Here is a 23,717-nt window from a genome sequence, read left to right on the forward strand (position 1 = left end):
CCCTGAATAAAAAACAATTTTGTGCTGCTCTCTTCATTGATCTCTCAAAAGCATTTGATACCGTCGGTCATAAAATCCTACTCCACAAACTACCGTCTATAGGGTTAGATGAAGCCATGCTTAATTGGTTGTACTCTTACTTTACAAAGGGAACTCCAATCCTTGGTCCATTGCTGTTTAAATTATACATAAATAACATAATTCTTCCTAATTAATATTTCAATATCCATTTTTTTTTTTGCAGATGATACAATTTTATATGCCCCAGATTCCACCTCAGCCCAGGCCCTGACACGTCTTCAGTCTGCCTTTGATGCTTTCCAATTATCACTCCTTAATAATAAACTAATTTTAAATGCAGAGAAGACCAAGTTCATGGTTTTGTCCACCTCCATCAGTGACTCTGACTATCCTACCATTAAAACTTTAGATGGCACCCATATTACTCTTGCTGAGTCATACAAATACATACTAAATTTGGCTTGACAGCAGACTATCATTCAAGATCGATACCCAACATTTGACTCAAAAATTAAAAATCAAACTAGGCTTCTTGTATAGAATCAAAGGATGTCTGCCTTTTTCCAACCATAAAACTATTGTGCAGTCAACACTTCAGCAATCTTCTGTCATCTCCTCTCTCATTTAAATCTAGTAGTAGTGCAGTACATGATTCAGCAACTACTTAACCTTAGATATCCCTCATAGACACACCATGGTTGGCGGAACTGGTTTCAGGTACTATGCACCTTTTAAATGGAATGAACTGCGATTTTAAAGAGACAGATTTTAAAGCTTTATTTCCTCATGTTTTTTATGATTCTTGTAACTGTTTTATTCATCAGTGCAGTGGCATGTCACTTGAAAGAAAAAATATGTCCAGGAGACCCTTTAGAACATTTTTAGTGATGAAAACATAGTTATCAAGTGCCATTGAATTAAAGGTTATGATCTAAAAAACTTTAGCAAAAGTTTGTCCAGTTAAGGATAGACACACACAAAGTAAAATCCACAAGCCGCTGCTCCATTAGAGCCCAGTGCCAAAGATCATGAGAGGAGAAGACAAGCAGCAGTTGGTGCAACTAAGTACAAGCCAGCAATCAACGCACCTCTTCCTGGTGAAGAAGCTGTGATAAAGAGCACATCAAACAAGACACAGCTATCACGCCTTCTGTGGCCATATGACCTCACAGCTGATAAGATTCTGCTTGTGAACCACATGGACTGCATCGTCAAGCATGAGGAGGGTGACGTCACCCTTGTTAGCTAAATGCTGCATGCAGCTGGACACTTTTTGTTGTGGTGTTTACTGTCGCCATGGCAACATTTCAAGTGATCATTTTAACCCAAACCACAATTTTTCCCTAAACCTAACCAAGTGTTTTTTTGTGCCTAAACCTAACCAGACCACACCAGTTGCTCTGAACATGTAATATTAACGCGGATGGGTCCGCATTGGATTAAGTAAACCAAATTGTAGTTGCAGTTATTAGTGATTAACATCTTAAAAGATGAATTTGTTTGGCTGTACTATAAACAGATAAACCAGTTGCTCTGTTGTATTTCTGACTAAGCAGTAGTAATAGTAGTCATATTAAACCACACTTGCTGTTACCATGGTAACTGCAGTAGCCAAATCAACCAGGTCTGAAATCTAATCTGTGTGTTTAAGCAGAATGTCAAGTGAATTTTAGAGGCGGCGTGATTACATACAAAGTACATGGAGGGACACAACTAAACAGAAAGAACTGGAGTTTCTGATGAGTTCCGAGTTCAGAATCTGAGATGAACACGAACACACATACAAGCACACTCCCATACACACAGTTGATGTGTCTATTGCTAGCTAGTTTACATCTAAAGTCTGTATTGTCAGTACATTGACTATTCGGGTCAAATAAACACAAATGATCCAGTGATTAAATTCACACAAATGACGCAAGACAAGAATTTGCTGTTTATACCTTATTTTACAAGCAAACTAACAGGCTGCAGTCAATTGTAATGAAGTTGTTCAGATTCAACGATAAGTAAGAGGAAAAACAAGGCACCAAGATTTCATCAGTGAAGATTTTACAGACAGTGTGAGACAGAAATGAATGGAGCTTTGACCTAAATGTAAGGGACAAGCAGGGGCAGATCGCATATCTACATTATCATCTCATTGTTCAACCATGTTTTTCATGAATTATTTGATTTTACCTCATTTGAGCAACTGTCTCCATATTTTGCACAGTATTTTTACATATCAAAATAACACATCAAATATAATATATCCCCAAAAGATCTGCTGTGCATGTATCAACAGTAAAATAATTTCAGTATATGAATGTGGTAACTGTAAAACTAGTTCACCCAATATGCGCACTTATGAATTATTCAAATGCAGTAGAGTGGGTTAATTGCACATGGCAAAAATATGCATTGTAATTTTCATGGTCTTCATTACCGTAAAAGATGGTAAAACAGTCTATGTTGAAGATAAACCTATTTTTTTGTCCACTAGAAATCAATGACACAAGTTATATGTAATGAACACTATGATCCTTACTCTTCTAACCCTTTTGCAGAGACACAATGTAAGTAATTACCATAAAGGAAAATATGTTATTGTTTAGAAAAAGTGTTTATCACCCCCTTATCCAAGAATTATGACAATTTGATCCATTATCTGTCATTTCTGGAACATAAATGATCTTTTGCAACTATACCAGAAACATAACTAAATTAACCTGTAGCCATTTTTCATGAACTGCCTGATTACAAAGCCATTTGCTGGACAAGCGGATAGAGAAGTGGAGGATCTCTTCATCCACAATGGTTGACAGTTTGTCAACAGTGCTGATATTGTGACTCTGGAACCCATGTGGCAGCATCTGTTTATCTAACTAAGTCATGCCCCTCACATGGGGAAAAAGTCTAATTCTTAGAGGTATTTAACACCTGTCTAATAAAGATATTGATCTTTTTAATCAAAGTTTAGTCTATGTTCTTCTACTTTAAGGAAAATAGTGTTTTGTTTTGTTTTTTTCTCACAGTTGACTGTGCTGAATTTTTGAACACAATGTATTCAAATTACTTTTCTCAGGCATTATCAACAGGTTTTGCTCACATGTAACTAGAAAGAGAGAAAAGGCAGGAAGTGACATGGTGAATAAATCATAATGTAAAACAGTGGATACAAAACAATAATGGGCTGCTTGCATTATTAATAAAGAGCATTTGACATTGCTGATCCAAGCTTTTTCTGTGTTCATGCCATTGAGTGTCTGTATTTTTTGCAGTTTTGATTTTTCTTCTAAAGAAAACCACCTTGAGTTTGACATTTGTAGTTTTAAGAAAAATGTCCCAGTAGCTATTGGATGAATTGCCATGAAATTTTGTAAACACATTCAGCAGATTGAATTATGATCCATTAACTTTTCAACATCAAGGCAAATTTTTAATTTGTCCAATACTTTTATTTATGACTAAACACCTGCAAAACTAATGGCATTCCCATCCCCCTCAGCTGTACTCTGCGTTAAGCACTAAGAAGCAAATGTTAACATGCTAAAACACTAAATTAAAACAGTAAACATGGGAAATATTACACCTGCTTTACATCATCATGTTAGCGTAGTCATTTGAGCATGTTAATGTGATGTTGTTAGGATTTAGCTCAAACCACCACTGTGCAAGTACAGTCACACAGAGATGCTAGCATGCCTGTAGACTCTTTGTCTTGTTTACATTATTTTCTGTTACAAGTAGTGGTTGTTGAAGCTTGTCTAAAGAACCCCTCAGTATTCACTCAACTGTTTTGACCTACAGTATCCAGTGACCTCAGGGAATGTAATAACTCAAATGATTCAGATTCTTGGTATAAGGTCATAGTAAGAGGAGCTGGCTAAGGTACAATTTCTCATGACAGACTGTTAATCTGTCATAGTTATTGCTGTGGGTATTGCATGACAGTTCACGTTCTCTCATCATCTTCTCCGCTGACCTTCATGTTTCATTTGGTGAGCCTCCTCTTCCTCAGGGCGTATAATATTAATATATTGTTCTGCTGTTTATTTAAATGGGGACCATTAAATTCAGAGTTTTGGACAGGATGCATGGGCCTTAGCCTCATCTCCGACAGTGTCTGGGAGGCTTACTTTGTGTGCACTCAGACATCTGTAAAGGTTGTGCTGTCAGCTCTGTACAAGAAAATGTATCCCTATCTAAAGAACATTACAGCAACTCTCATTTTCCATTTTTAAACTGATTTCCATGGCACTGCACTTTCATCTGATGTTAAAGGCCAGAACAAACCATTGTTGTTTTTTTCTGATTTTGTGAGACAACTGAAAATGCTAATTTGGTTTATCCAGAATAGGCATGTATGAAGAACTATGTATGTTCAGGGTCTAGATAACTATAAAAATGACCAATCTTGTTCTTTTTCCAGCCAATATGTTTTTGTCTATATGGGGTAGATGTTGGATACACCTTCAAAGAAAGTTAGGTGTACATGGCTGTATAAAGTACTCCATCTAAACTGAGAGTGAATTATGAAACCAGAGGAATTCTCAAAGTTGAAACCTTGAGAATAAATGAAAGTATAAATGAAATAGCTATTCTTGTGAAAAGCAATTGCTGCTTATATTTTGCCCAGTGAACTATGCATGAATCTTTGTAAATTGCCTTGGAACGTTTCAAACCCCTCTCTGCCTAACTTAACCACATGTGCCATCCTGTATAAAAGTGCAGATATCTATTATGTGAGTGTGGGGAGAACTATCTAGTCAAGGAAGAATGCTTGGGTTACATAGCTTCAGGCTGCACAACACTTACCTTCTTTTGACTGCGATCTACAGAGGAACTTGGTCCATTTAAAGCTCCACTGTAACCAGTTTTAGATCTTGGCTTCCAACAGATCCTCTTCTTCCAGTCAGCCAAACAGGTTTCCCTCCTGGCTGAAGATATTTGGCTCACAAGGCCAAAGGGTCTTTTAGATTGGCTGATCCAGACTGAATTCTCCTACATTCATTACATGAAATGGAACTGACTGAAGTGTTGGAGCAGACTAGCTTTAATTTGTGCTCTTATTATCTTCAAATATGGTCTTCAAAATATGTAGATGGTGCTGTTTCTGTCTACTGTATCTTTGTGTTGAGTTGTCTCTTCTTCTTTCTGAAGTGTATGCCTTCTCTGTGACTGATTCCCTGTTGAACATTCATTCTGTTCCACTTTGTGCACGGAGGCTTCCCCGTCTGAAAAATATTCTCAAAGCCATATAAAAAGGAAATGCGATTGGGAACCTTTTTTCTTGGTTGTGGCGTGACACTAATTTACTTCCCCTCACACTTCCAAGGCAATTAGCTTTGAAGCTTCTCAGAAACTATTCTTGCCCAAGTCGATAGCTAGCATGGCAAATAAGAATTTAAGCAGGTCCATTGGGCGACAGCTGATAAATATATCAAATGAGGTTACAGTGAGAGAGAGAAACCTAAAAGAATAAAGAAAATATAATTACTTCGCCAGTTATGCTGGGTGCCTGGGACCTTCATTACTGGCCAGTCGTACCATGCAAATTCAATGCTGATTGCATGTGAATTGAGCACAACATGGCGCTGTTATCCAAACATCTGAGGAAAATTAAGTAGAAAACCTTGAAGATAAAAACCAAGTGATAATTGTGAATTCATCATCAGGACTGACGCTTTGCTATGTGAAGTACATTTTAGTGCAAGTGGGATTGGCCTTTCTGGACATTTGATGTACCAGAACAGGTAGTAAAATGCATACATTTAAAGATGCTGAATGATGATCTTGCAGGGACATACTATTTTCTGCCAAACTTAAAACAGTTTTGGATGCTCGACATTTCTCTTCTCCGATCTTTTCACACTGGTTTGAAGCACATGGAGCTCAGTTAGAAAAGGGTGAGGTAATGTTCTTCCATACACCAATCAGAATTTAGCAGCATTTGAATCAAATCATTATCTGATGGTTTGGTGGTTTGGTTGTTAGGTCACTGTCAATCAAATCTAATCAAACCAAATCCACACAGTCCAAATAAAGCAAAATACTTAAGATCTGAAGCTAAGATTTCAGGGTTTGTGTAAATTGAGTGTCCAAATTCAAAAAATAGTGTTTTAGCACATCTGTGTCTTCTTTGTTCACATATAATAGTCCTCACTTAAAAGGCAATATATGTTAATAACAGTGACTATGTGTTCAGTTGTATTGTGATGGTGAAAGATATGGGTCTAATTCAATAACTATCAGGTAATGGCAGTCTTGAAAGAAAATGACTTCAAAAAATAGTTAAATGCTGAATTGTACTCCATAAATGTGCTGTGCTCCTGAAATAAATTGCGGGCTTATTTTAGTACTTAGAAAAATTGGTTCATATAGGCAAACATCTACACAAAACAGACACAGACCTCCTGAGTTGATCATCCTGCACACATATTAAGCTTACACATAATTAAAACATTTATTGCAGTAGCTGTATACCTGTAGAGTAGTAACAAGGATTAACTGTTTCAGTTTTTGTGATGTCAAACACCCTCACAACTGACAAACATACTGCGATAAGCAAATCACTCCATCCCACTTAACATCCTTATATTGTGACATAAATATGAAAGTGCTTTACAAACCAAATGTCTCCTAATGCACAAATCAACTCTACTCCAATAAAATAAAATGACACAAAAATGAGTTCATTTTAAAAAGCTATATCTTTTAGCATGCTATTCCATTGTGTAATTTGCCTTCCATGCTGTGGAGAAAAACAAACCTTTTCAGACAGTGGAATGACAGATGATCTTTCATGGTTGACCCATTATCTGCACATGCCTTTGTATTTTTCTACAGTACCAATGACTTGATTTTTCGTATGTTAATATCTGTGTGATTATGTCTTTAAATTTGGCAAACATTCAATGCGTAAGGCATTTGATTATCAAACAGGATATTCTTTGTAGCCAACATGTTCTCATTGATTAAATAAGGACAATTCAGTGTTTGAAGAAACGTCATGAAGGCACAGTGATTAAAGTGATATCTTAACCTGTGTTTTCTTACATATGGAAAATAATAGTCTGTGTGGAAATAATATATATACATATATGTCAATAAATTGTAAGTACTACTGAGGGATTGCACTCAGTTAAATCACAATTTGAATAAAATCTATACAGTAATAAGATCAATGTTAGATAAAACATTTAGCCATTTACAAATATATTGCTGTTTAATTGTACTGAACACTTTGAAAATCAGTTTATAGAGGAGAGCTTTCAGAGCTTTTCATTTTTATAATGCACATGTTGAGCACTGACATCCTTCATACAAAATGTTTGTTGTTTTTTTTTTAAAAAAAGGTTTGCCTGTGGTTTTGCAGTACTTGAAGAAAATTATTATGGAATATGGGTAACACTGAGTATATTACGAATGGAAATTTGTTTCAAAATCAACCTCAGGGATTTTAAAGAATTAGGTAAATGTTTTCTTGTTGCACATTATGTCACATAGATCTTTCTCCTGTTGAAATACCAAATCCTGATGACAAGCCATTATGATGACAACAGCCAAGAACTGTCCTATTCACTGTGGTTATTACAGGTACATGATAGTGGTTAATAAGTCTTATTTACAAACACAGACAATGACAGAATAAACAAGTGTCCACTAACAGTGTCTTAAGAACACTTTCTGAAATGTAATTCAATTTTCTTTGATTGTGTCGATTAATATAGTCCCCAACAACTCAATAACAACCACACCACAAATATTTGTATATATTGGTCAGCCATGGTAGTTTTTTTTTTCTTGTAATTTGTTTTCATTTTCTCCATATTACGTATGTCCTTCCTCCACTTGTCCAAATCAAACATGAAGTGGACAGAAAATGTTATGTTGAAGAAATCCATGGAGTTTCACAAAAAAAAGAGGTTTCCTCTAAAGCCTTAGTAAAGCTGAATTGTAGAGAACACAGCACAAGCACTATAGTTTTGTGGCCTACATAGTACATGTGGCTATCACACTGCAGAAGCATCAACTTAAGTGGGAAGAGATGAATCAAGAAAAAGAAAGCAATAAAACAGGAGAGGAGCTCAGGTGAGTTGCTCGGTCTGTTTACTGTGTCCAGATGTAAGGACATCTCACAGCACAGAAGCAGAGTCCATCTTATAGCTGCTGGTCCTTTGGGCTGTCTGGGCAGGAGGCTGGCTGGCAGGACTTCAGACTATCCAGTGGAATATCAGCCATGCCACTGCTGGTGAAGTGTCCCTCTCCACTCCCAAACTGCTTCCTGTCACCAAAATGCTCTGACCGCCCACTCTCATTTTTCCAGGTTCTGGTCAGAGTATGTCCATTGAGAAGTTTGTCCTTGGGACCCCACTCCCTCTGAGATCCAAAGCTTGACACAGGTGACTTGGGCTGGTGGTATGTTCCCAAAGTTGGGGGCATCCAGCAGTTGTCTGAATGTCCCAGGACAAGGCATTCCTGTGTACACATCTCTGTAGCTTCCACTAGGCCACGAGGCCCCAGAGGGCCATCTAGGGAAATGACAAAAAGAAAAAAAGAAACAGGTTAGAAACTGTGAAACTGTTTGATACTATAATTACATAGCATAGAACTAAAAATGAGAATTCCACCCAGGTGGTAATGTTTCTGGCTCAACATGAAATTGTTTTATCCTCTACATTAATTTTATAAAAGAGATATATCTCCATCTACCATGAAATATTAACACCATGCATGTGTAGATTAAATTTGAGTTATCCCTTCTGGGTTTTAAATAAATGGATTTCTTGAATGGCATCTACCGACACATTTTTTTTCCCCCATATATAAAATAAACAACCCCCTTCTTCTAGAAATAACATTTAAATACTTACAATTTGGCAAAAGCAAGTATGTTTTTTATGTTTGTTAGGTTTTTATCAACACAGTGAGAAAATGTTTTTAATGAACATTTTGCTAATTCGCACAATGTCCAAACTGAACAGCAAAGCGTTGATTGACATAGTAATTCATTTGTTTTCCCTACAGTATCTGCTCATGCAATAAGCCTTTTTCACAGAAGAATTTGTAGTATGTCACAGTAGGAAAATCATATGTAATATGACAGCTAACTGAATTCCATTAACAGATCTTGGTGTTGTTCATGCTGGCTGTCATGTAACTGATGTTTTTTATTTTTTTATTTTTTATGTTTAGACACTCATGGTTAGGGAAAGATTGTGGCCTTGATTAGACAGTGAAAATGTTAGCGCTGACTTGAAGCACGGGACAGGGCGTGTTTACTTTATTAATATGTAGCCATATAGAACTTGTTTCAATAAATAACAACCACAAAAGTCGATTGACCATTTGAACAGACATCAGTTGCCATCCTGCTTTCACTGAGGGTCTCTAGCTCACATATGAGGTACGGGTTAGGAGTCGGGAGAGCTGGATTCAGTGGACCATCCAGTAGTGTGTCTGACACATGAATGAGCTGTGCTTTTGGGAGCTGGTAAGCATGAGGGGTTATAGATCTTGAGGAGGATGAAAGGATGAATGAGTTCTCTTTGAGCACTGTGATATGGGTCCACAGAGAAATTTACAGTGCCTACATAATAAACTGTAAATAGACTGATGTACAATATTCTCTAATAAGAGGTGGCGCTACACTGCAGTGGTGTTAGCTAACATTCACTCAGTGATTGGGCAAGCCAAACAACCAAACTTCCTCTCTTTCTTATTCTGCCACTGACTTTCAATCTTTTAAATAAGTTATGAGATTGTTTGACAATATTTTCTGCAAACCACATTGGTGCAAGCAGAATGAAAGCCCTATCAGCATCAGTGTTGTAGGTTTTCAGAAATTATTTGGACACCTTCTATGTTTCTGAGCAACCTTGGCAAGGCTGTTTAAGAGCCTGAGGGCCACAGCACCAAACTCTCACTATTTCTGGAGTATAAATGGATAAATGGATGCCCCTCAGTAGAACTGATTTCACAGTAAAAATTATCCAAACCCTCTTCCCCAAAGCCATGACAGAAAAGAAAAATGTTGAAGGTCAATGTGCAACAGAATGAATCATCAGCAGGACTATCCTCTTTAACTCATTGCCACCATCTGGAAACTCCTCTGATGAACATGCATCACCACTCAGACATAGAAAATCAAACAAGTTAGTGTTTCAGGTAGCATTTGTTTGAATTTCCTTTGACTGAAAAAAATGCATAATGCACAGAAAGTAATGCAGTCCTGCCATTTGAGGATTTTTTTTTCTCTGAGTTTGTTGAGTCTGTTTTCTTTTTTAAATAAGCAACTAGTTTTGGTGTGTTTGTATATCAAGCTTCAAAAGGTAATGAATTCATCTGTTTTTGTCCTAAAAGAGAAAATGATAACTATTTGTCCTAATTTGTCCCTTTACTTCACAAACAGCTAATTGGCTAGTGGGTAGGTTCTGTAACATTTCAAAGGGCTTTTTTCAAGCTCCTGTCTGGACCTGTTTTTCTCCTCATTAAATTAAACTTATGTAGACAATTTGAGTGTGTTTTACAAGAGAGAAAAATCTCATGCTGGTTTGTATTAAGTTTTTTTGTTAAACTTAATGCTGCAGTTTAGTTGAGTGGGCATGGATTAAATTAGTTTAAATGATGAAATAAAATTTAAAAAATGTTACATAAATGGCTATAAGTGCCATTAAAAAATGTTGACACTGAATCAAAACTAACTGTAACATAAAGGGTTATTAGTGTCGATTCCACTGAGAATCAATAACCACCTCTGCAGCTTTCAACTGCTTTCAGTTCGTTTTGGTTTGCAAATCTTTATGGTTGATTCCCAAAGATTCCAAACAACCTGCTCCCTCATGGTCAAAAACTGGAGTTTGGAAAGTTTTACCTTTCTACTGTTGTTAAGCGGTGATTGATGTGAATGCAAATACAGTATATTATTTAAAGGTATGTGTTAAAGTTTGAAAACACTGGCAATTATTAATTGGACAAACCCTTTAAACCCAGTAAACCAGTTTTATATCCACAGGAGATGTGCTGTTTTTAGTGATTCATCATACTGTACTCCACTACAGATGGATATAATGACATTTCTTTTAAAAATGGCTTTAATTTCAATTAATAATTCTATTTGATTATTCTGTCTTTGATCTTTTTTCTACAATTGATTTGTCTGCCTTGTTCAGTTTGCACTTTATATTTAATGTTTAATTATGTAATTGATACGCACAGTGTGCAATACTAAAAATAACATGTGCAGGCACCTTGATAAAAGCTCCTCTCTGACAGTCAGATTGTGTCTCCGAAAATTTTAAACGTCATCCAAACATCTGTTTAGCCACTTTTGTTGATTAGGAGCTATGTCCAAATGGCCTAACAAAATGGCCTAAAAAGGTTTATATTATTGTTTATATTATTGTCTCCACCCTTACCTATGAAATCTGTTTGTGTCCACAGGCCACAAACTTCATACAAATCAGTGCATGGAAAACAAAACCTTGAAGTTATACTTCAATATTTTTTAGAATATCCAACACAACATGGTAATTCATGTTTGTATATTTTGTTTTTTAAATGACAATAAATTTAGGTTTTTTGGTGTGTCAATATTTTCATCTACACAAGCCTTCATATTCACATTGGCAGAAAACAAAATATACGCAGTACCAGTCAAACATTTGGACACACCTTCCCATTCACTTGAATGAGAAAGTGTGTCCAAACTTTTGAGTATTGCATATTTTCATGAGGAGAGCAATTCTTTCATGTTCCTGTTCCTTCATTGCTTGTGACCCAAATGCAAATACAATTATGAATGGGGGGGAGAAGAAGATGAAATGTGTATTTTACATGTTAGCTTGTTTGCAGAGTTTAATGACAGGGGCTTCAAGGGTCATTCATGTGTAAGACAATATAGAGTGATGTATTTATAGTTTATAATAAGAACATGTCCTCATATTCACTAAGCTTTGCTGCCCGAACACTGGGGTGTGGCTTTGAGACCACATTCTGATATATGATGTGAAGAAACCTGAGGCCTGAGGAGAGATTCAGTCACCCTTCAGCATGAATGTGGAGTCCATCACAATAACAGGCGCCCATAATTGGCATGTCAGGAGTCTAACCAAGACACACATTACCATAGTTGCATGAAGAACCACAGAGAGCAATAATACATGGTACCCAGGAGACAGCAAGATGAATTCTTCAAATGAGATTGTAGACGAGTGAGTACACATCTGGGGAGCTGTTAAGGAAGGCCTTGTTCACACTTTATTCTTCTTTTAATTTCCAGCAGACTTGCCACGGGAAGTGAATTGCTGCCTCTCTCCGGTTAAAAACAACAATGCATTTGATCTTTGCAAATGGGAATGATGTCCGTGTTTATTTGCATATAGAGCAGGGAAGTGAGGTCCGATCACAAGTGGTCACTCGAGATGCATGCAGAGATGCGTTCTAATGCCAGGTGTGAACTGACATACTTAAAGCTGTCCACTTGTGATCAGGTCACCCAAGACGCATGTTAATGCCAGGTGTGAATAGGGCTGAAGAGAGATGGAGGGAAGAGAAAGGACTGCGCACATGTACATGGTGTGCAGTGTAGAGCAGAGGAACTATTTACCTACCTGCCATTTTAGTGACTTGCTTTTTTTTCATTTTGGTGGGTAAATGATTATAATGAAGGCATGATAATGATGGTGTCATTGATGTCATTTCTTGCAAATTTTAATCATAGGATGCATGAAAATGAATTTCAGCGAAGAAAAGAGAGTCATGATTCATATTAATCATGGAATTAGTATATCTTTATGTGGTATTAGCAGTTTTTGTATTGATTACAGCAGAATTACGTGATTGTAATGTCTGTATTTCTTTTTTTTTTTTTTTTTGTAACAAAAGCTAAGCCAGTCATTAATCAAAGACACTTTGTGCTTTGCTATTCCCTTGGTGTAATAAACATGACCATTTGCATGTAGATTGGAACAATCAGTGGCCCCAATGGGCAGCAGAGGATAATTTGAATCAGCCATTTCCCTGCTAATCTCTGCATACCTGCTGTTTGAGACAATGCAGAGACAAAACCTGATTGAAAGACCACTTGAGGTGTAGAGCTGATAGGTTTTTCGAAAAAGTCTATATTCATATACAGCTGTATTATGTATATAGTAGAGGCCTGTGATTTCCAAGCAGCGATATTTATACCCCAGGGGGTACTTCTGCAGTTGCAGGGGCCGTGGGGTATAAAAATGGCGGATCTCGGATAATTAATATGAACAGAAATTATGATTAGATACAAAAATATATATCCACATATTTTCATTTAGGAGGAAATAAACAGCATAAGGTTGATCCACAGCATATTTACTGTCATAATATCCGGTGAAGTACCAGCTATACAGTAATAGGCAATTGTGAATGTGTGAAATATAGTTAGAAAGTGAGCAGAGAATAGATGGCTAAATATAATGGATAAATGCTTGAAATGTCCAGCTGCAGGTATGAGTGCAAAAAAAAAAAAAGTAAACTTGATCAAACAAAAGACCAAACCTAAGAATATCTATATCCAGAATCTCTATGTCTTGCATTCAAGTTAATAAATAGAATCAGGTATGTGAGGGTGGGAACATACCTAAAACATGCAGGGCAGTAGCTCCCCAGGAGCAGGCTTGGTAACCACTGATTTAAGGAATATGAAAAATTAAACATTACTCTTGTACAGCCAAAATTGAAATCTTTCTTTCTCACTAGGAATACAGCCATGTTAACATCATCTCATCGTCTTTACCAACCAAGAAAAAAGCATCTCTTTTGTTTCATACACAATAAACAAATGTGGTATATCACTCTCCACGGGGTTGAGTCAACACAAAGAAATTTCCTGCTCAGATACAGCAGACCAAATATTTTTAACCAAAAGACTACACAGCACATTATTTGTGTCACAATCTCTCTTTATTGGCTCCCTATTGATGCATATGTAGATAGAGTCCTACCATTGACAATGTACAGGAATATATTTATCCATTTAATTGATAGGACACTCTAAAAGGTAAAACCGTCTCCCATCAGTCCTCCTTCTACAACAGACTTTCTGACATTGTAAGAGAGTGAGTCCAGATTCACCACACGCTTATTAAGCAGTCTGTAACCTGCCTAACTCCCCTCCTTATTAGCCATTGTCCTCTCTTTGTTTACTTTTCTTGCAGTTTGTCATTGACTTAATTCTCTTGTGGTTTGACCTAGTATTATCCAGTGTTTTCATATCCATGTAATCAATACACACACACACACACACACACACACACACACACACACACACACACACACACACACACACAGAGAGAGAGAGAAAGAGAGAGAGAAATTTTTATTTTTACTTTGTTTTTTCTTCTCTTGAATGGATCTTTGTTTTTTTCTCGCCGGTTAATAGAGCTCTATGATTACCTATGACTTAACTTGACAGACATTGACCATCAAGGTTTATTAGCAGCTAGTTTCTTCTGATTATCTTGTGCCCACAAATCTAGAATAAGCTTGTTTTCCTTATTACATTCTGCCTTCCCACTCTGTAATCAGAATGACATCTCATGTCACTTTTGCAAATAGGTTGGTGATTAAGCATATTGTCAGTGACACTAAGTTTTGTATTTTGATTATATACTGTGTTGATTCACTGTTTCATGCAGAGTAACAAGTAATAGAGGTACATGCAAATAGCGCAATCAAGAATCTGTCACTACTGAAACCTGTGTGACTTGGAAAAGCCCAGAGGGTGTCGAGTGATATCCTGCTACTCCTGCTGAAACCTTGAAGAGCTGTGGACAGATGATAAGCACCATGACACTACAACTGTCGATAAAAGGCTGCTGGGCTTGTAAACCATTGTACCGCCTCTCGCCAAAGAAATTCGTAAATCTGAAATAAATCCTGTCTGGCCCACTGCAGTATAAAAAGTGGACTCTTTCATGACTTTTGCATGTTAGCTTTCCATGCTTAGGTTTGTATAAGTTGAGTCAGTCCCGTAGTTTTACAGTATACATTTTAGTGCTTAAATCTAAGCATTAAAGCATAGTTGTGAAAATAGTTGTGTACCCCAGTAATTAGATAGATAGATAGATAGATAGATAGATAGATAGATAGATAGATAGATAGATAGATAGATAGATAGATATAGTCTGATATGGGGTTGTGTCACAAGCACACACAAACACACACACAAGCAAATAGCCAGTGGCTGATGTTTGGTGCAGAGCCCCTGACTGCTTAAAATAACATTGAGGCACAGGTGTTGAGGAATGCAAGGGATTCAGAACTGTGTCAGATGGTGCTGACTTTTGCTTACAGCGCTGTGCAAATGTTGCAGATGTCCACAAAGATAGATAACGTGAAGACAAAGAGACCATTAGATTGCCTCCTGATACGGAGTCATTATGTGTTGGGGGGCTGGTCTGTTTAATTCTGAAGAAACATAAATGCGAGCCATGAGCAATAGCTGTTTCACGATGGACACATTGACCGAACAACATTCACATGCCTGTCTTTCAGTCCTCCTACTCAGCATCAACAGATCACAAAGGTTACAGAGCAGGAGATAATCATCCTCATTTTTTTGTCCAGAGGTTGTTTAAGGGAGTATTCTTGTTTTAGTCTGCCGGCTATTAGGCTACTAATGAGATAGTGTTTGGCTAATTAATTGGATGCACACTATCCGTGTTGATGTGCCAGTCCCACACCAACAACCTACAGCCTTCAGAATGGCAAGGGGGAACGGGTGGAGAGGGAGTAAGAGTGATTGAGTGCTGGGGATTTAGTGTCCATAGGGCTTGTTTATTTATCCGTGCTGTGATGCATGCCCAGATGTTGTTATTTGGGGATGAATGAGGCTTTGTTTTAGTCCAGCGTGGAGACTCAAAGTGCTATACCGCTCTCTCCAGCTGCCGCTCGAAAACCCACAAGATACGTCTGACAGATTAATTCTCTATGCTTCAAATCTGCTGTTGGTTTTCTCTCTGACTCTTTCACCCTCCACTACATACATACATACACCAATCCATCAATGTATATACCTAGACACATAATGATATACAGGATTATAAACATAGCCTTTATTCATAAAGATTTGCCTCACACCAGGAGCCAATATAATGCAAATAGCTTGGGGAAATGTGTGAGTGGTATGGTGGTTGGCGTCCAACAAGCCACAGAAGTATAGCTCCATATAGCTTTGCAGCAAATTTGAAAACAGGTCCTGTGATCTACAGTAAAGGCTATCTGGGGTTGGATAGATATGATACTGAACAGAGCAGAACAGAGCAACACGCTGGATGCATCCTCGGGAGAATAGTAGTCTGGCTGATGGATCCTTTCTAGTGCTCCCTTTGAGGCCAGGCAGCAGCTTCTCATGAGAGGAGATCAAGGGCAGGAGTGAGTCAAAATAGAAAAAGAAGACAAAGCTTGAGAATGGAAGTGAAGGGTGGTCAGAAAGATAGAAAAGAGGAGCGAGTAAGTTGGATGAGAAGAAAAAAAATAGCGAAGGTGAGTTGAGCAAAAACAAAAACACAAAGTCTGTCAGAAAATGACTATCATTTACATAATTTACGTGATCACTGATATTATTGGCTTAGACTCTGCTTAAAACTATTCTCAGATCAATTTGTAATTCAAATATTCAAGCAAAGGTACTCTTTATGTGACCCGATATTTAAAAGTACTCTTTACAGAGTGATGTGTGAGGAGCCACATGGGCAACTGATATGTGTGTGATGTGTGGTGGAAATGAAACTCAAGAGATGTTATTAGCATTTAGCATTCTTTTCACCAGTCAAAAGACATGTTACTTTATTTCTTTAACAAATGTGCACAGGGAAATGTACACTGCATACTGTACATATATCTATATAGATCTATGCTGTATTTATCTCCTGAAAGCTTCTATCTCTCTGAAAATTTTACACACATATTTAAAATATTCATTATTCAGTAGTGTGCGAAAGCATCACCAGCAGCAGTTACAGCTTCAAGTTTTCTTGGCTATGCTTCTACCACTTAATATTTTGTGCCCTGTCATTTATTTGTGTCTTGTCCCATGTAATATTTGTTCTGTACATTTGGGTTGCAGGATTGGAATCATTATATACGATTTGGAAAGCTTAAAATTCTAAAGTAGTAATTGTACCATACAGTAGCCCAGTGTGTTGCCTAAATAGCCTACAGCGTTTTAAAACTGCATGTGGCCTGACAGCCCAAGCTACCAAATGACACTCACAATGTTTTATCTTTTGATCAAAATTCATCAGATCATTTGGCAAAATTATAATCACATGAAACACAATGAATTTTTTAATTCGTCTGTCTATTTCATCTATTTTACAGTTGTTACTCTTTAATATGATGTAGTGTAGGAGGAGCAAAATAAAGCTGCCTTTGACATTTGGAGTATATGCACCTTGTTTTGTGAGCATTGATCTCCCTTTTACTGATTATTAATGATTTAATTTTCATTTGGAGATTCACATTCATAGCCACTGTGTTGCAGTAAGGACCCAATCTGGTTTAGGTTTTGTTTTGGTGGAAAGGGGCTATTACATTAAGTAATCCAATACATAGTTCCACTGCTTTCTTCCCATTTACACCCAATGTTCTCTTCACACAGTATTTCCCTCAAAACTCCACTGTGCCACTCTAGGGGTTAACTTCACATTCACTATAAGTGGAATATTATATCAAAGTTGTTGAAATTTAGCAAAGTAAGATTAAAAATTAAAAAGTTGTTTTAAGAGTCAATTTATTTCTTTCTAACCCATTTAAAAGCTAACTTGATGTTTCCTCCATGTGGACTGATTATTCATATATAGTGTTGTTGTTATTTTGTAGCTCCAAAACAGACTCCCACATTCCTTTTACAACTAAGTGACAACAAGGCTACACTATATTCTCAAAAGAATAGCATGCAGTAGCTGATTTAAAGTTAACTTAAAAGATTCTGGACTTACACAAAGTAAGGGTGCTAGTAAATATGTTATGGACCATGTACTTTGACTTCTCCAGTGCATTCAAAACCATCTGGCCTCTCAAGCTTTGGATGAAACGGTTCTCAGGGATCAGATACTAAAGACTGGCCACAGAATCTGCAGAGCACTGTGTCAGACATGCAGCAGAGTAACAGCACAGGGGCGTTCCAAAAGACTGACCTCTCCTGCTCATCATCTACTGTACACCACAAATTTCATTTGCAGTTCTGGGTCTTGCCACCTTAATAAGTTGCCTTTTATACTGCAGCAGTTTCCAGTATTTCGGTTTGATTCTATTCCACACAGTCCATTTGTATAGTGCACACTTTTTAATATCTCTGGAGAAATGAGTGTCGTGGATCTAGTGTAGCAGAAAGTTTGGAAAGGATTTGGACAGAGTCTCTTTATCTCCCTCATGAACACAGTAAATACTAAAGTTCACCTAAAAAATGTTTCTGAAATGGAGGTAAACTATATATTCTATATTCTGTCAGTTAGGGGAGACAAGAACACCGTTCTTTGTGGTTTTGTGCTAAAAGAAAAGGTGCAGAATATAAGCACAATTAACAAACTAGTAAAAAACTGCTGCCTGACCTGGAGGCATCAGCAAAGGTGATGATGAGGACTAAACTAAATTCCATTGTAGAAAACACTGTCCACCCCCTCTGTGGTGAGATGAAGCTACGGAGCATGTTCACCCCTCGCTTCAGCAGCCACACTTGTGCCTACAGCCATTAAATTGTACAATGCTTTGTGACCAAGCAACCCAAATTCAAGTCAACTAAGAGGGAACTTAGGCAAGGCGTCTGCTACTGCATTGCAGAAACTAAACAAACCACCATGGACTGCTCACTACATTTGTATCCTCCAGAATCCAAAACATTTTTGGCCTTTTGTTGTAGTGTTTTCTTCCGGACATGTTTCTGCATATTCCCACAGATTCTCTGCATGAGTTGACACATATTGTGATTTCACTGTAGCTGTGCTACCTTGCTCACGTTTAGATAATACAATGGTTTTGTGAACAGAAAATAATGCACGTTTTTTTGCATACTGCCATTTTTCTATGTATGGTGACTCTGCCCTGGAGCTTTTTTAAAAGGGACAGTGAGGAATACAAATCACCAGTGTATACATTTAATGTATAGGTGTATTGTTGTTTACAACACCAGTCTACAGACAGTAGAGTAGCACTTTTCAGTGCATACACTGTAAATGGCCTTCTGTTTACTTACCATACACTTTAGGTGTAAATTATTATTAACTGATTGTTACTTGATGTAAGAAAACACAAAACTTCTTGTTTTAATTTTAAAAGTGGAGGAGAATGATTTAAGTCGACTTATCTCAGAGATTGTTTTGACAGCACTGCCATGTTTGATAGAAGTAAGACATCTGACATCCACATCTTCAGTGTGATGTGTGCTGCCATTATCATGTTATCATCATCCATTCTTCTATCCATCCTTTCACTCATCTGTCCAACCCTTGCACTGTCCATCTATTTAACCATCCATGTATGACGCAAATGAGTCAGCCATTATGTCTATATATAATTCATATGGGAACTTAAGTGCAGTATACCAAAAAAAATATTGGTAATTAGTTAATGGTAAGAGTTTTGTAAATTTTATAACATGATCTTACATATAGTGATGATGATTTTATATGTTGGCCTCATGTTTGAAAAGGACATCCAAATAAAAATATTTTTCATAGACATCATCCAGCATTCTGACTAATAAAGTCTGAAAGGGGCTGTTGAGTTTTTTTCTTTATATACAGCAGTAAGACTTGCCAATCTATCTAACTGATTCCTTGAGTTCGAATCAGTCAGAATTTATGAAATGATCATAGATTTTTTATTAAAATATAATGATGAACAGTGATGTAGGCATTTTATTTCTGTTTGTAATTCACATTTGTCTTCCGTGTGTTTGTGTGGCAAAGTAAAAATGGCAATACAGATTTTCAAAACACATTTTAAATTGCTGTTTTACACAGCTCAGTGCAAGTGCTCAGTCCCCATGACAACAATAGCCATGTAAAAATGATTTCTTCTCCCTCTCTAATCTTCCACTGCATTAGTCTCAGCCACTGACCTTGTAATCTAATTTCTGTTCTAAGTCAGTGACTATGCCTGCTCATCTCAACAGTGGATCGAATACATTTCTGGTCAAAAACCCTTAGTATAACTGATCATAACAATGAGACGGATTTGTGATAACTGATTCAGTTTTTACACTTGCCCCTTTTTATTTTTCTGTTCACAAAAACAAAGGCAATTATACAACGTATATTATTCTTTTCTTATACGCCAATGGATAAGTGAGGTATTGGAGAAAATGCAAATTTTGATCTGTAGCTACATTAATTCATCTTCTGGGGATCATGAATATCAATGCCAAATTTCAAAAGTCTACATATCCTTGCCTAGAGCAAACTCACATACACACAGTTAAACAACACAGACAACAGTCTCTAGTAGTCTCTATGTTGACATTTGAGATGTGAGGAATAGATTTCAAATTCAATACAAGAGGATAATCTTTTAATCATTGTGAGCTTGCTGTGGCTGTAATGGTGTAAGTAATTTACAGTAATGTTGACCTCGCATGACAGTAACACTGTACCATGACTGCAATTCACTTTTCCCTATAAATATAAGACATCACTGGAGCCAACCATCTAAATTAGAGAAAATAATATCTGCAAGCATCACTGTTGCTCAGTGATTCGGTCCAATTGCTTCACGGTGTGTCACATTACACAGTGACTGCATGTTTTTATTTGTGATGAGGCAGGTTGTGGTATGCAGCGAGTATTGATTTTAATCTGGAAGGTATGAGAAGATAAATTGTAAATGATGGTTTGCTATAATATAATGTAGTGATATGATGAATACTTACTAGACTTTCTTTAGGAAAATAATAATTATGTATTATTATTATAAATGTATTAAACCATTTTTAGGTTTTTTTGTGTGTTTTTTTAAGAAGCTGTCAATTAAGAACTTCACCTCTAAATGTCAAATTTAATGAATAGTCTAACCTTTTTGTGTAAGGCATGTGGCATCCTTGCCACCTTTTTCTCATTCCATTCATTTCAACTTTTTCTGCATTAGCAAAGTACATGTTTGGGTAAATCTAGTGCCAGATTTTTTTATAGTTATATATAGTTTTTTATAATCATATCAGGCTGAATATTAATATTTAAAATATTTGCAAAATCTTCATATTGAGCAAAGTGTTTACTGTCAATGTTTTATACTGTTTATTCCTAAAATGTGGTAGTTAACAGTAAGCCTAACAGTATGGTCAAGTCTAGGAAACTAAAACCATTTGGTAGAGGTTTGTATAACAGCTAAAACATTGGGGTTGTGGCGACTAAAGTATGGTTAAGGAAAGGCAACCAAAACCACCCAAAAATAGGTTATGGTCATAGTTAAATTGTACAAATATCAACACTGACTTCCAGTATGACTTGGGACACAAAAGTGAGTCTTTACTGTCACAAGCAAACACTTGGTACCCACAACCTCTATAGCCTCACTTTTCCCTGTGATCTACTGTGTTGCTTTCTGTATTGGCACTAAACGTTGCCAATAAAGTGCCAAAAACACACTAAATTTCTATTGCAAATTAGTTGCATATAAACATAATTTGGAGGAGACAGGGTTTAGCCTTGTGGTTTACCACAATACATGTTGGGCATATTATAGATTATGGTTTTCTTTTTAATGGCCCTGCACAAATATTGCACCGCAGTAACACTAATGCCCTCTCAAACCATAAAAGGATGTACATGATGCCTTGTAAATCCGCTGTTTGCTATAAAGATTTGCTATAAAGATTAAGCCTAATACACATTCATTTACACATATTAATTTATTTCTATTGCAGTTAAAATGGGCAATATTTCAGCAGCCACTATGCCTTTTTTGTGTTATTTTTCATTCTTTTCAGGTAGTTAAATGGTAATATTTATTCCCTGTAATATATGATACAAGTAATTCATTACCACTAAAAGGATGTAGGTAGCAATGCAACAGTTTTTTATTATTTTTGAAATCACTTGTTGTCGATGTTTCTTGTAAATTTTTTAATAAATGCATCTTGTTGTCCCCACGCCCTCCTTCTGGAGTCATTCAACAGAGCTCAACAAAGACTGCAGACTCTGAATGAGCAACGCAGACAAGTAAATGGCCTGTAGCAGAAAGCAACAACAGCGTAACAGATATGGTGCTAGTTATTCATAAAATTATTTTGGAATATACTTTCCAGGCATGTGCTCTTCCAGTAAAGCCCCCACACACAGTGATAAGCATAATACATTAGCATAAAGAGGATAGGGACACAGCAGGTACAGTGGCTGCTTACTTGCAGAGGTATAACAAAAGGGTAATAGAAAAAATTAATGAGTGAGAGGTGAGAGAGAGAAAAGGAGTGGAAAGAGAAAAAAAAGAGACAGATTCAGGTTCTACAGTGAAGTAGTAGCAGAGAGACATGCAATTCTCTGTGTTGATCATTACCTTGAGCCTGAAGGAATTTGATAATAAAACAGAACCTTGTTAATCCCCCGAGAGCTCTGTAATTGCAATGTTGAGGTACATCTCCTCTCTGTTAATAATTGTAATTTCGGAGCATGCTCTGCCTACATATACATTTATTCATAATTACCTGAGGGAAAGGAGAGTGCCGTGCTGTCTATTAAAAGTGCACTAAATTAAATGGATATAAGGTATGCTTGAAAAATTAGGGACAGTAATGTATTGATTTGGTACAAAAATGCAGCTTGTAAAATGGGAGTGAAAAGGGTTTTATTTGACTTTTTTTTTGAGGGATCCACTTTTCTCTGTGTTTCAAGGTCATCAATATCATACAGGGAATACACAGTACATACAATGCTTATTATGTACTCTTTACATTATGTGTATTCAGTTTAAGTCATCTATGATTTAAATGGAATGGAAACTATTCTTGAATGCATGCCATCAACAGTTTACGGGTGCTTGCTTTTTGTCTCTCACAAGCTAAACATAAGCTCGCAGCTCAGCTACATCATGTCACATAGTTTGCAAGCATGTCTACCCGTTAAGAAAGCAAATGTGTCAAAATTTACAAGTTGTTCAGGCATTAAATTGGCAGTAAAGGAAAAGGTTTGCACCTCCTCTTCGATGCTGAGAGGCGACTGCCACGGCTACAGTGGTGTTAAGGTGTTAAAAGGAAATGGCAATTAGATATTTAAGGCCAAGGAAAGGAAAATAGTGTGTAGTGCAGAATATTTTCAGTTACGAAATGCACTAAATGTACATGGTGTTGTTGAATTATAGGCTGTTTTGCCGAGTTCACATCATCATTGTTTTAAGATTTAAAAAATCCTTCTGTAATGGGTACTTTACACACACAGCTATATACAGATATAGGGAAATGCTAAATTTTCACTGATTTGATTGAAACGGATTTAATGAGGGAAATCAGTGAGCTATTATGCCTTTTACAGATGCATCTCATCACTGAAAAAAGTAGCACACTGAAAAATTTGTAACACAAATGTAGAAAGCAAGAACATAAAGGAAATGAAAAAATGATAATGATAACATGAAATGTGAGTGATAGAAGGTTATATGCATAAATCTGATTTCTGAAATGGTGGGTGCACTGGGAGGAAGTGGAGGTCAGCGTCTGGCAGAGACCCCTGTTGGGTGCAGGTGGC

At 36.8% G+C, this 23,717-nt stretch overlaps 1 protein-coding gene across 2 annotated transcripts in view; it reads right to left on the reverse strand.

Moving 5' to 3' along the window:
- Positions 1 to 6,549: 6,549 nt before the first annotated feature.
- Positions 6,550 to 23,717, reverse strand: part of LOC121896060 (protocadherin-9) — a 214,119-nt gene continuing 196,951 nt past the window's right edge. For both annotated transcript variants that reach the window (XM_042409703.1, XM_042409698.1), the window contains exon 5: positions 6,550 to 8,537. In XM_042409703.1, the coding sequence (XP_042265637.1) occupies positions 8,167 to 8,537 (371 nt within the window). In that variant the 3' untranslated portion in view covers positions 6,550 to 8,166. The remainder of the gene's footprint in view (positions 8,538 to 23,717) is intronic.

Source organism: Thunnus maccoyii, chromosome 1 (assembly GCF_910596095.1).
Source record: "Thunnus maccoyii chromosome 1, fThuMac1.1, whole genome shotgun sequence".
NCBI classification, from domain to species: Eukaryota; Metazoa; Chordata; class Actinopteri; order Scombriformes; family Scombridae; genus Thunnus; species Thunnus maccoyii.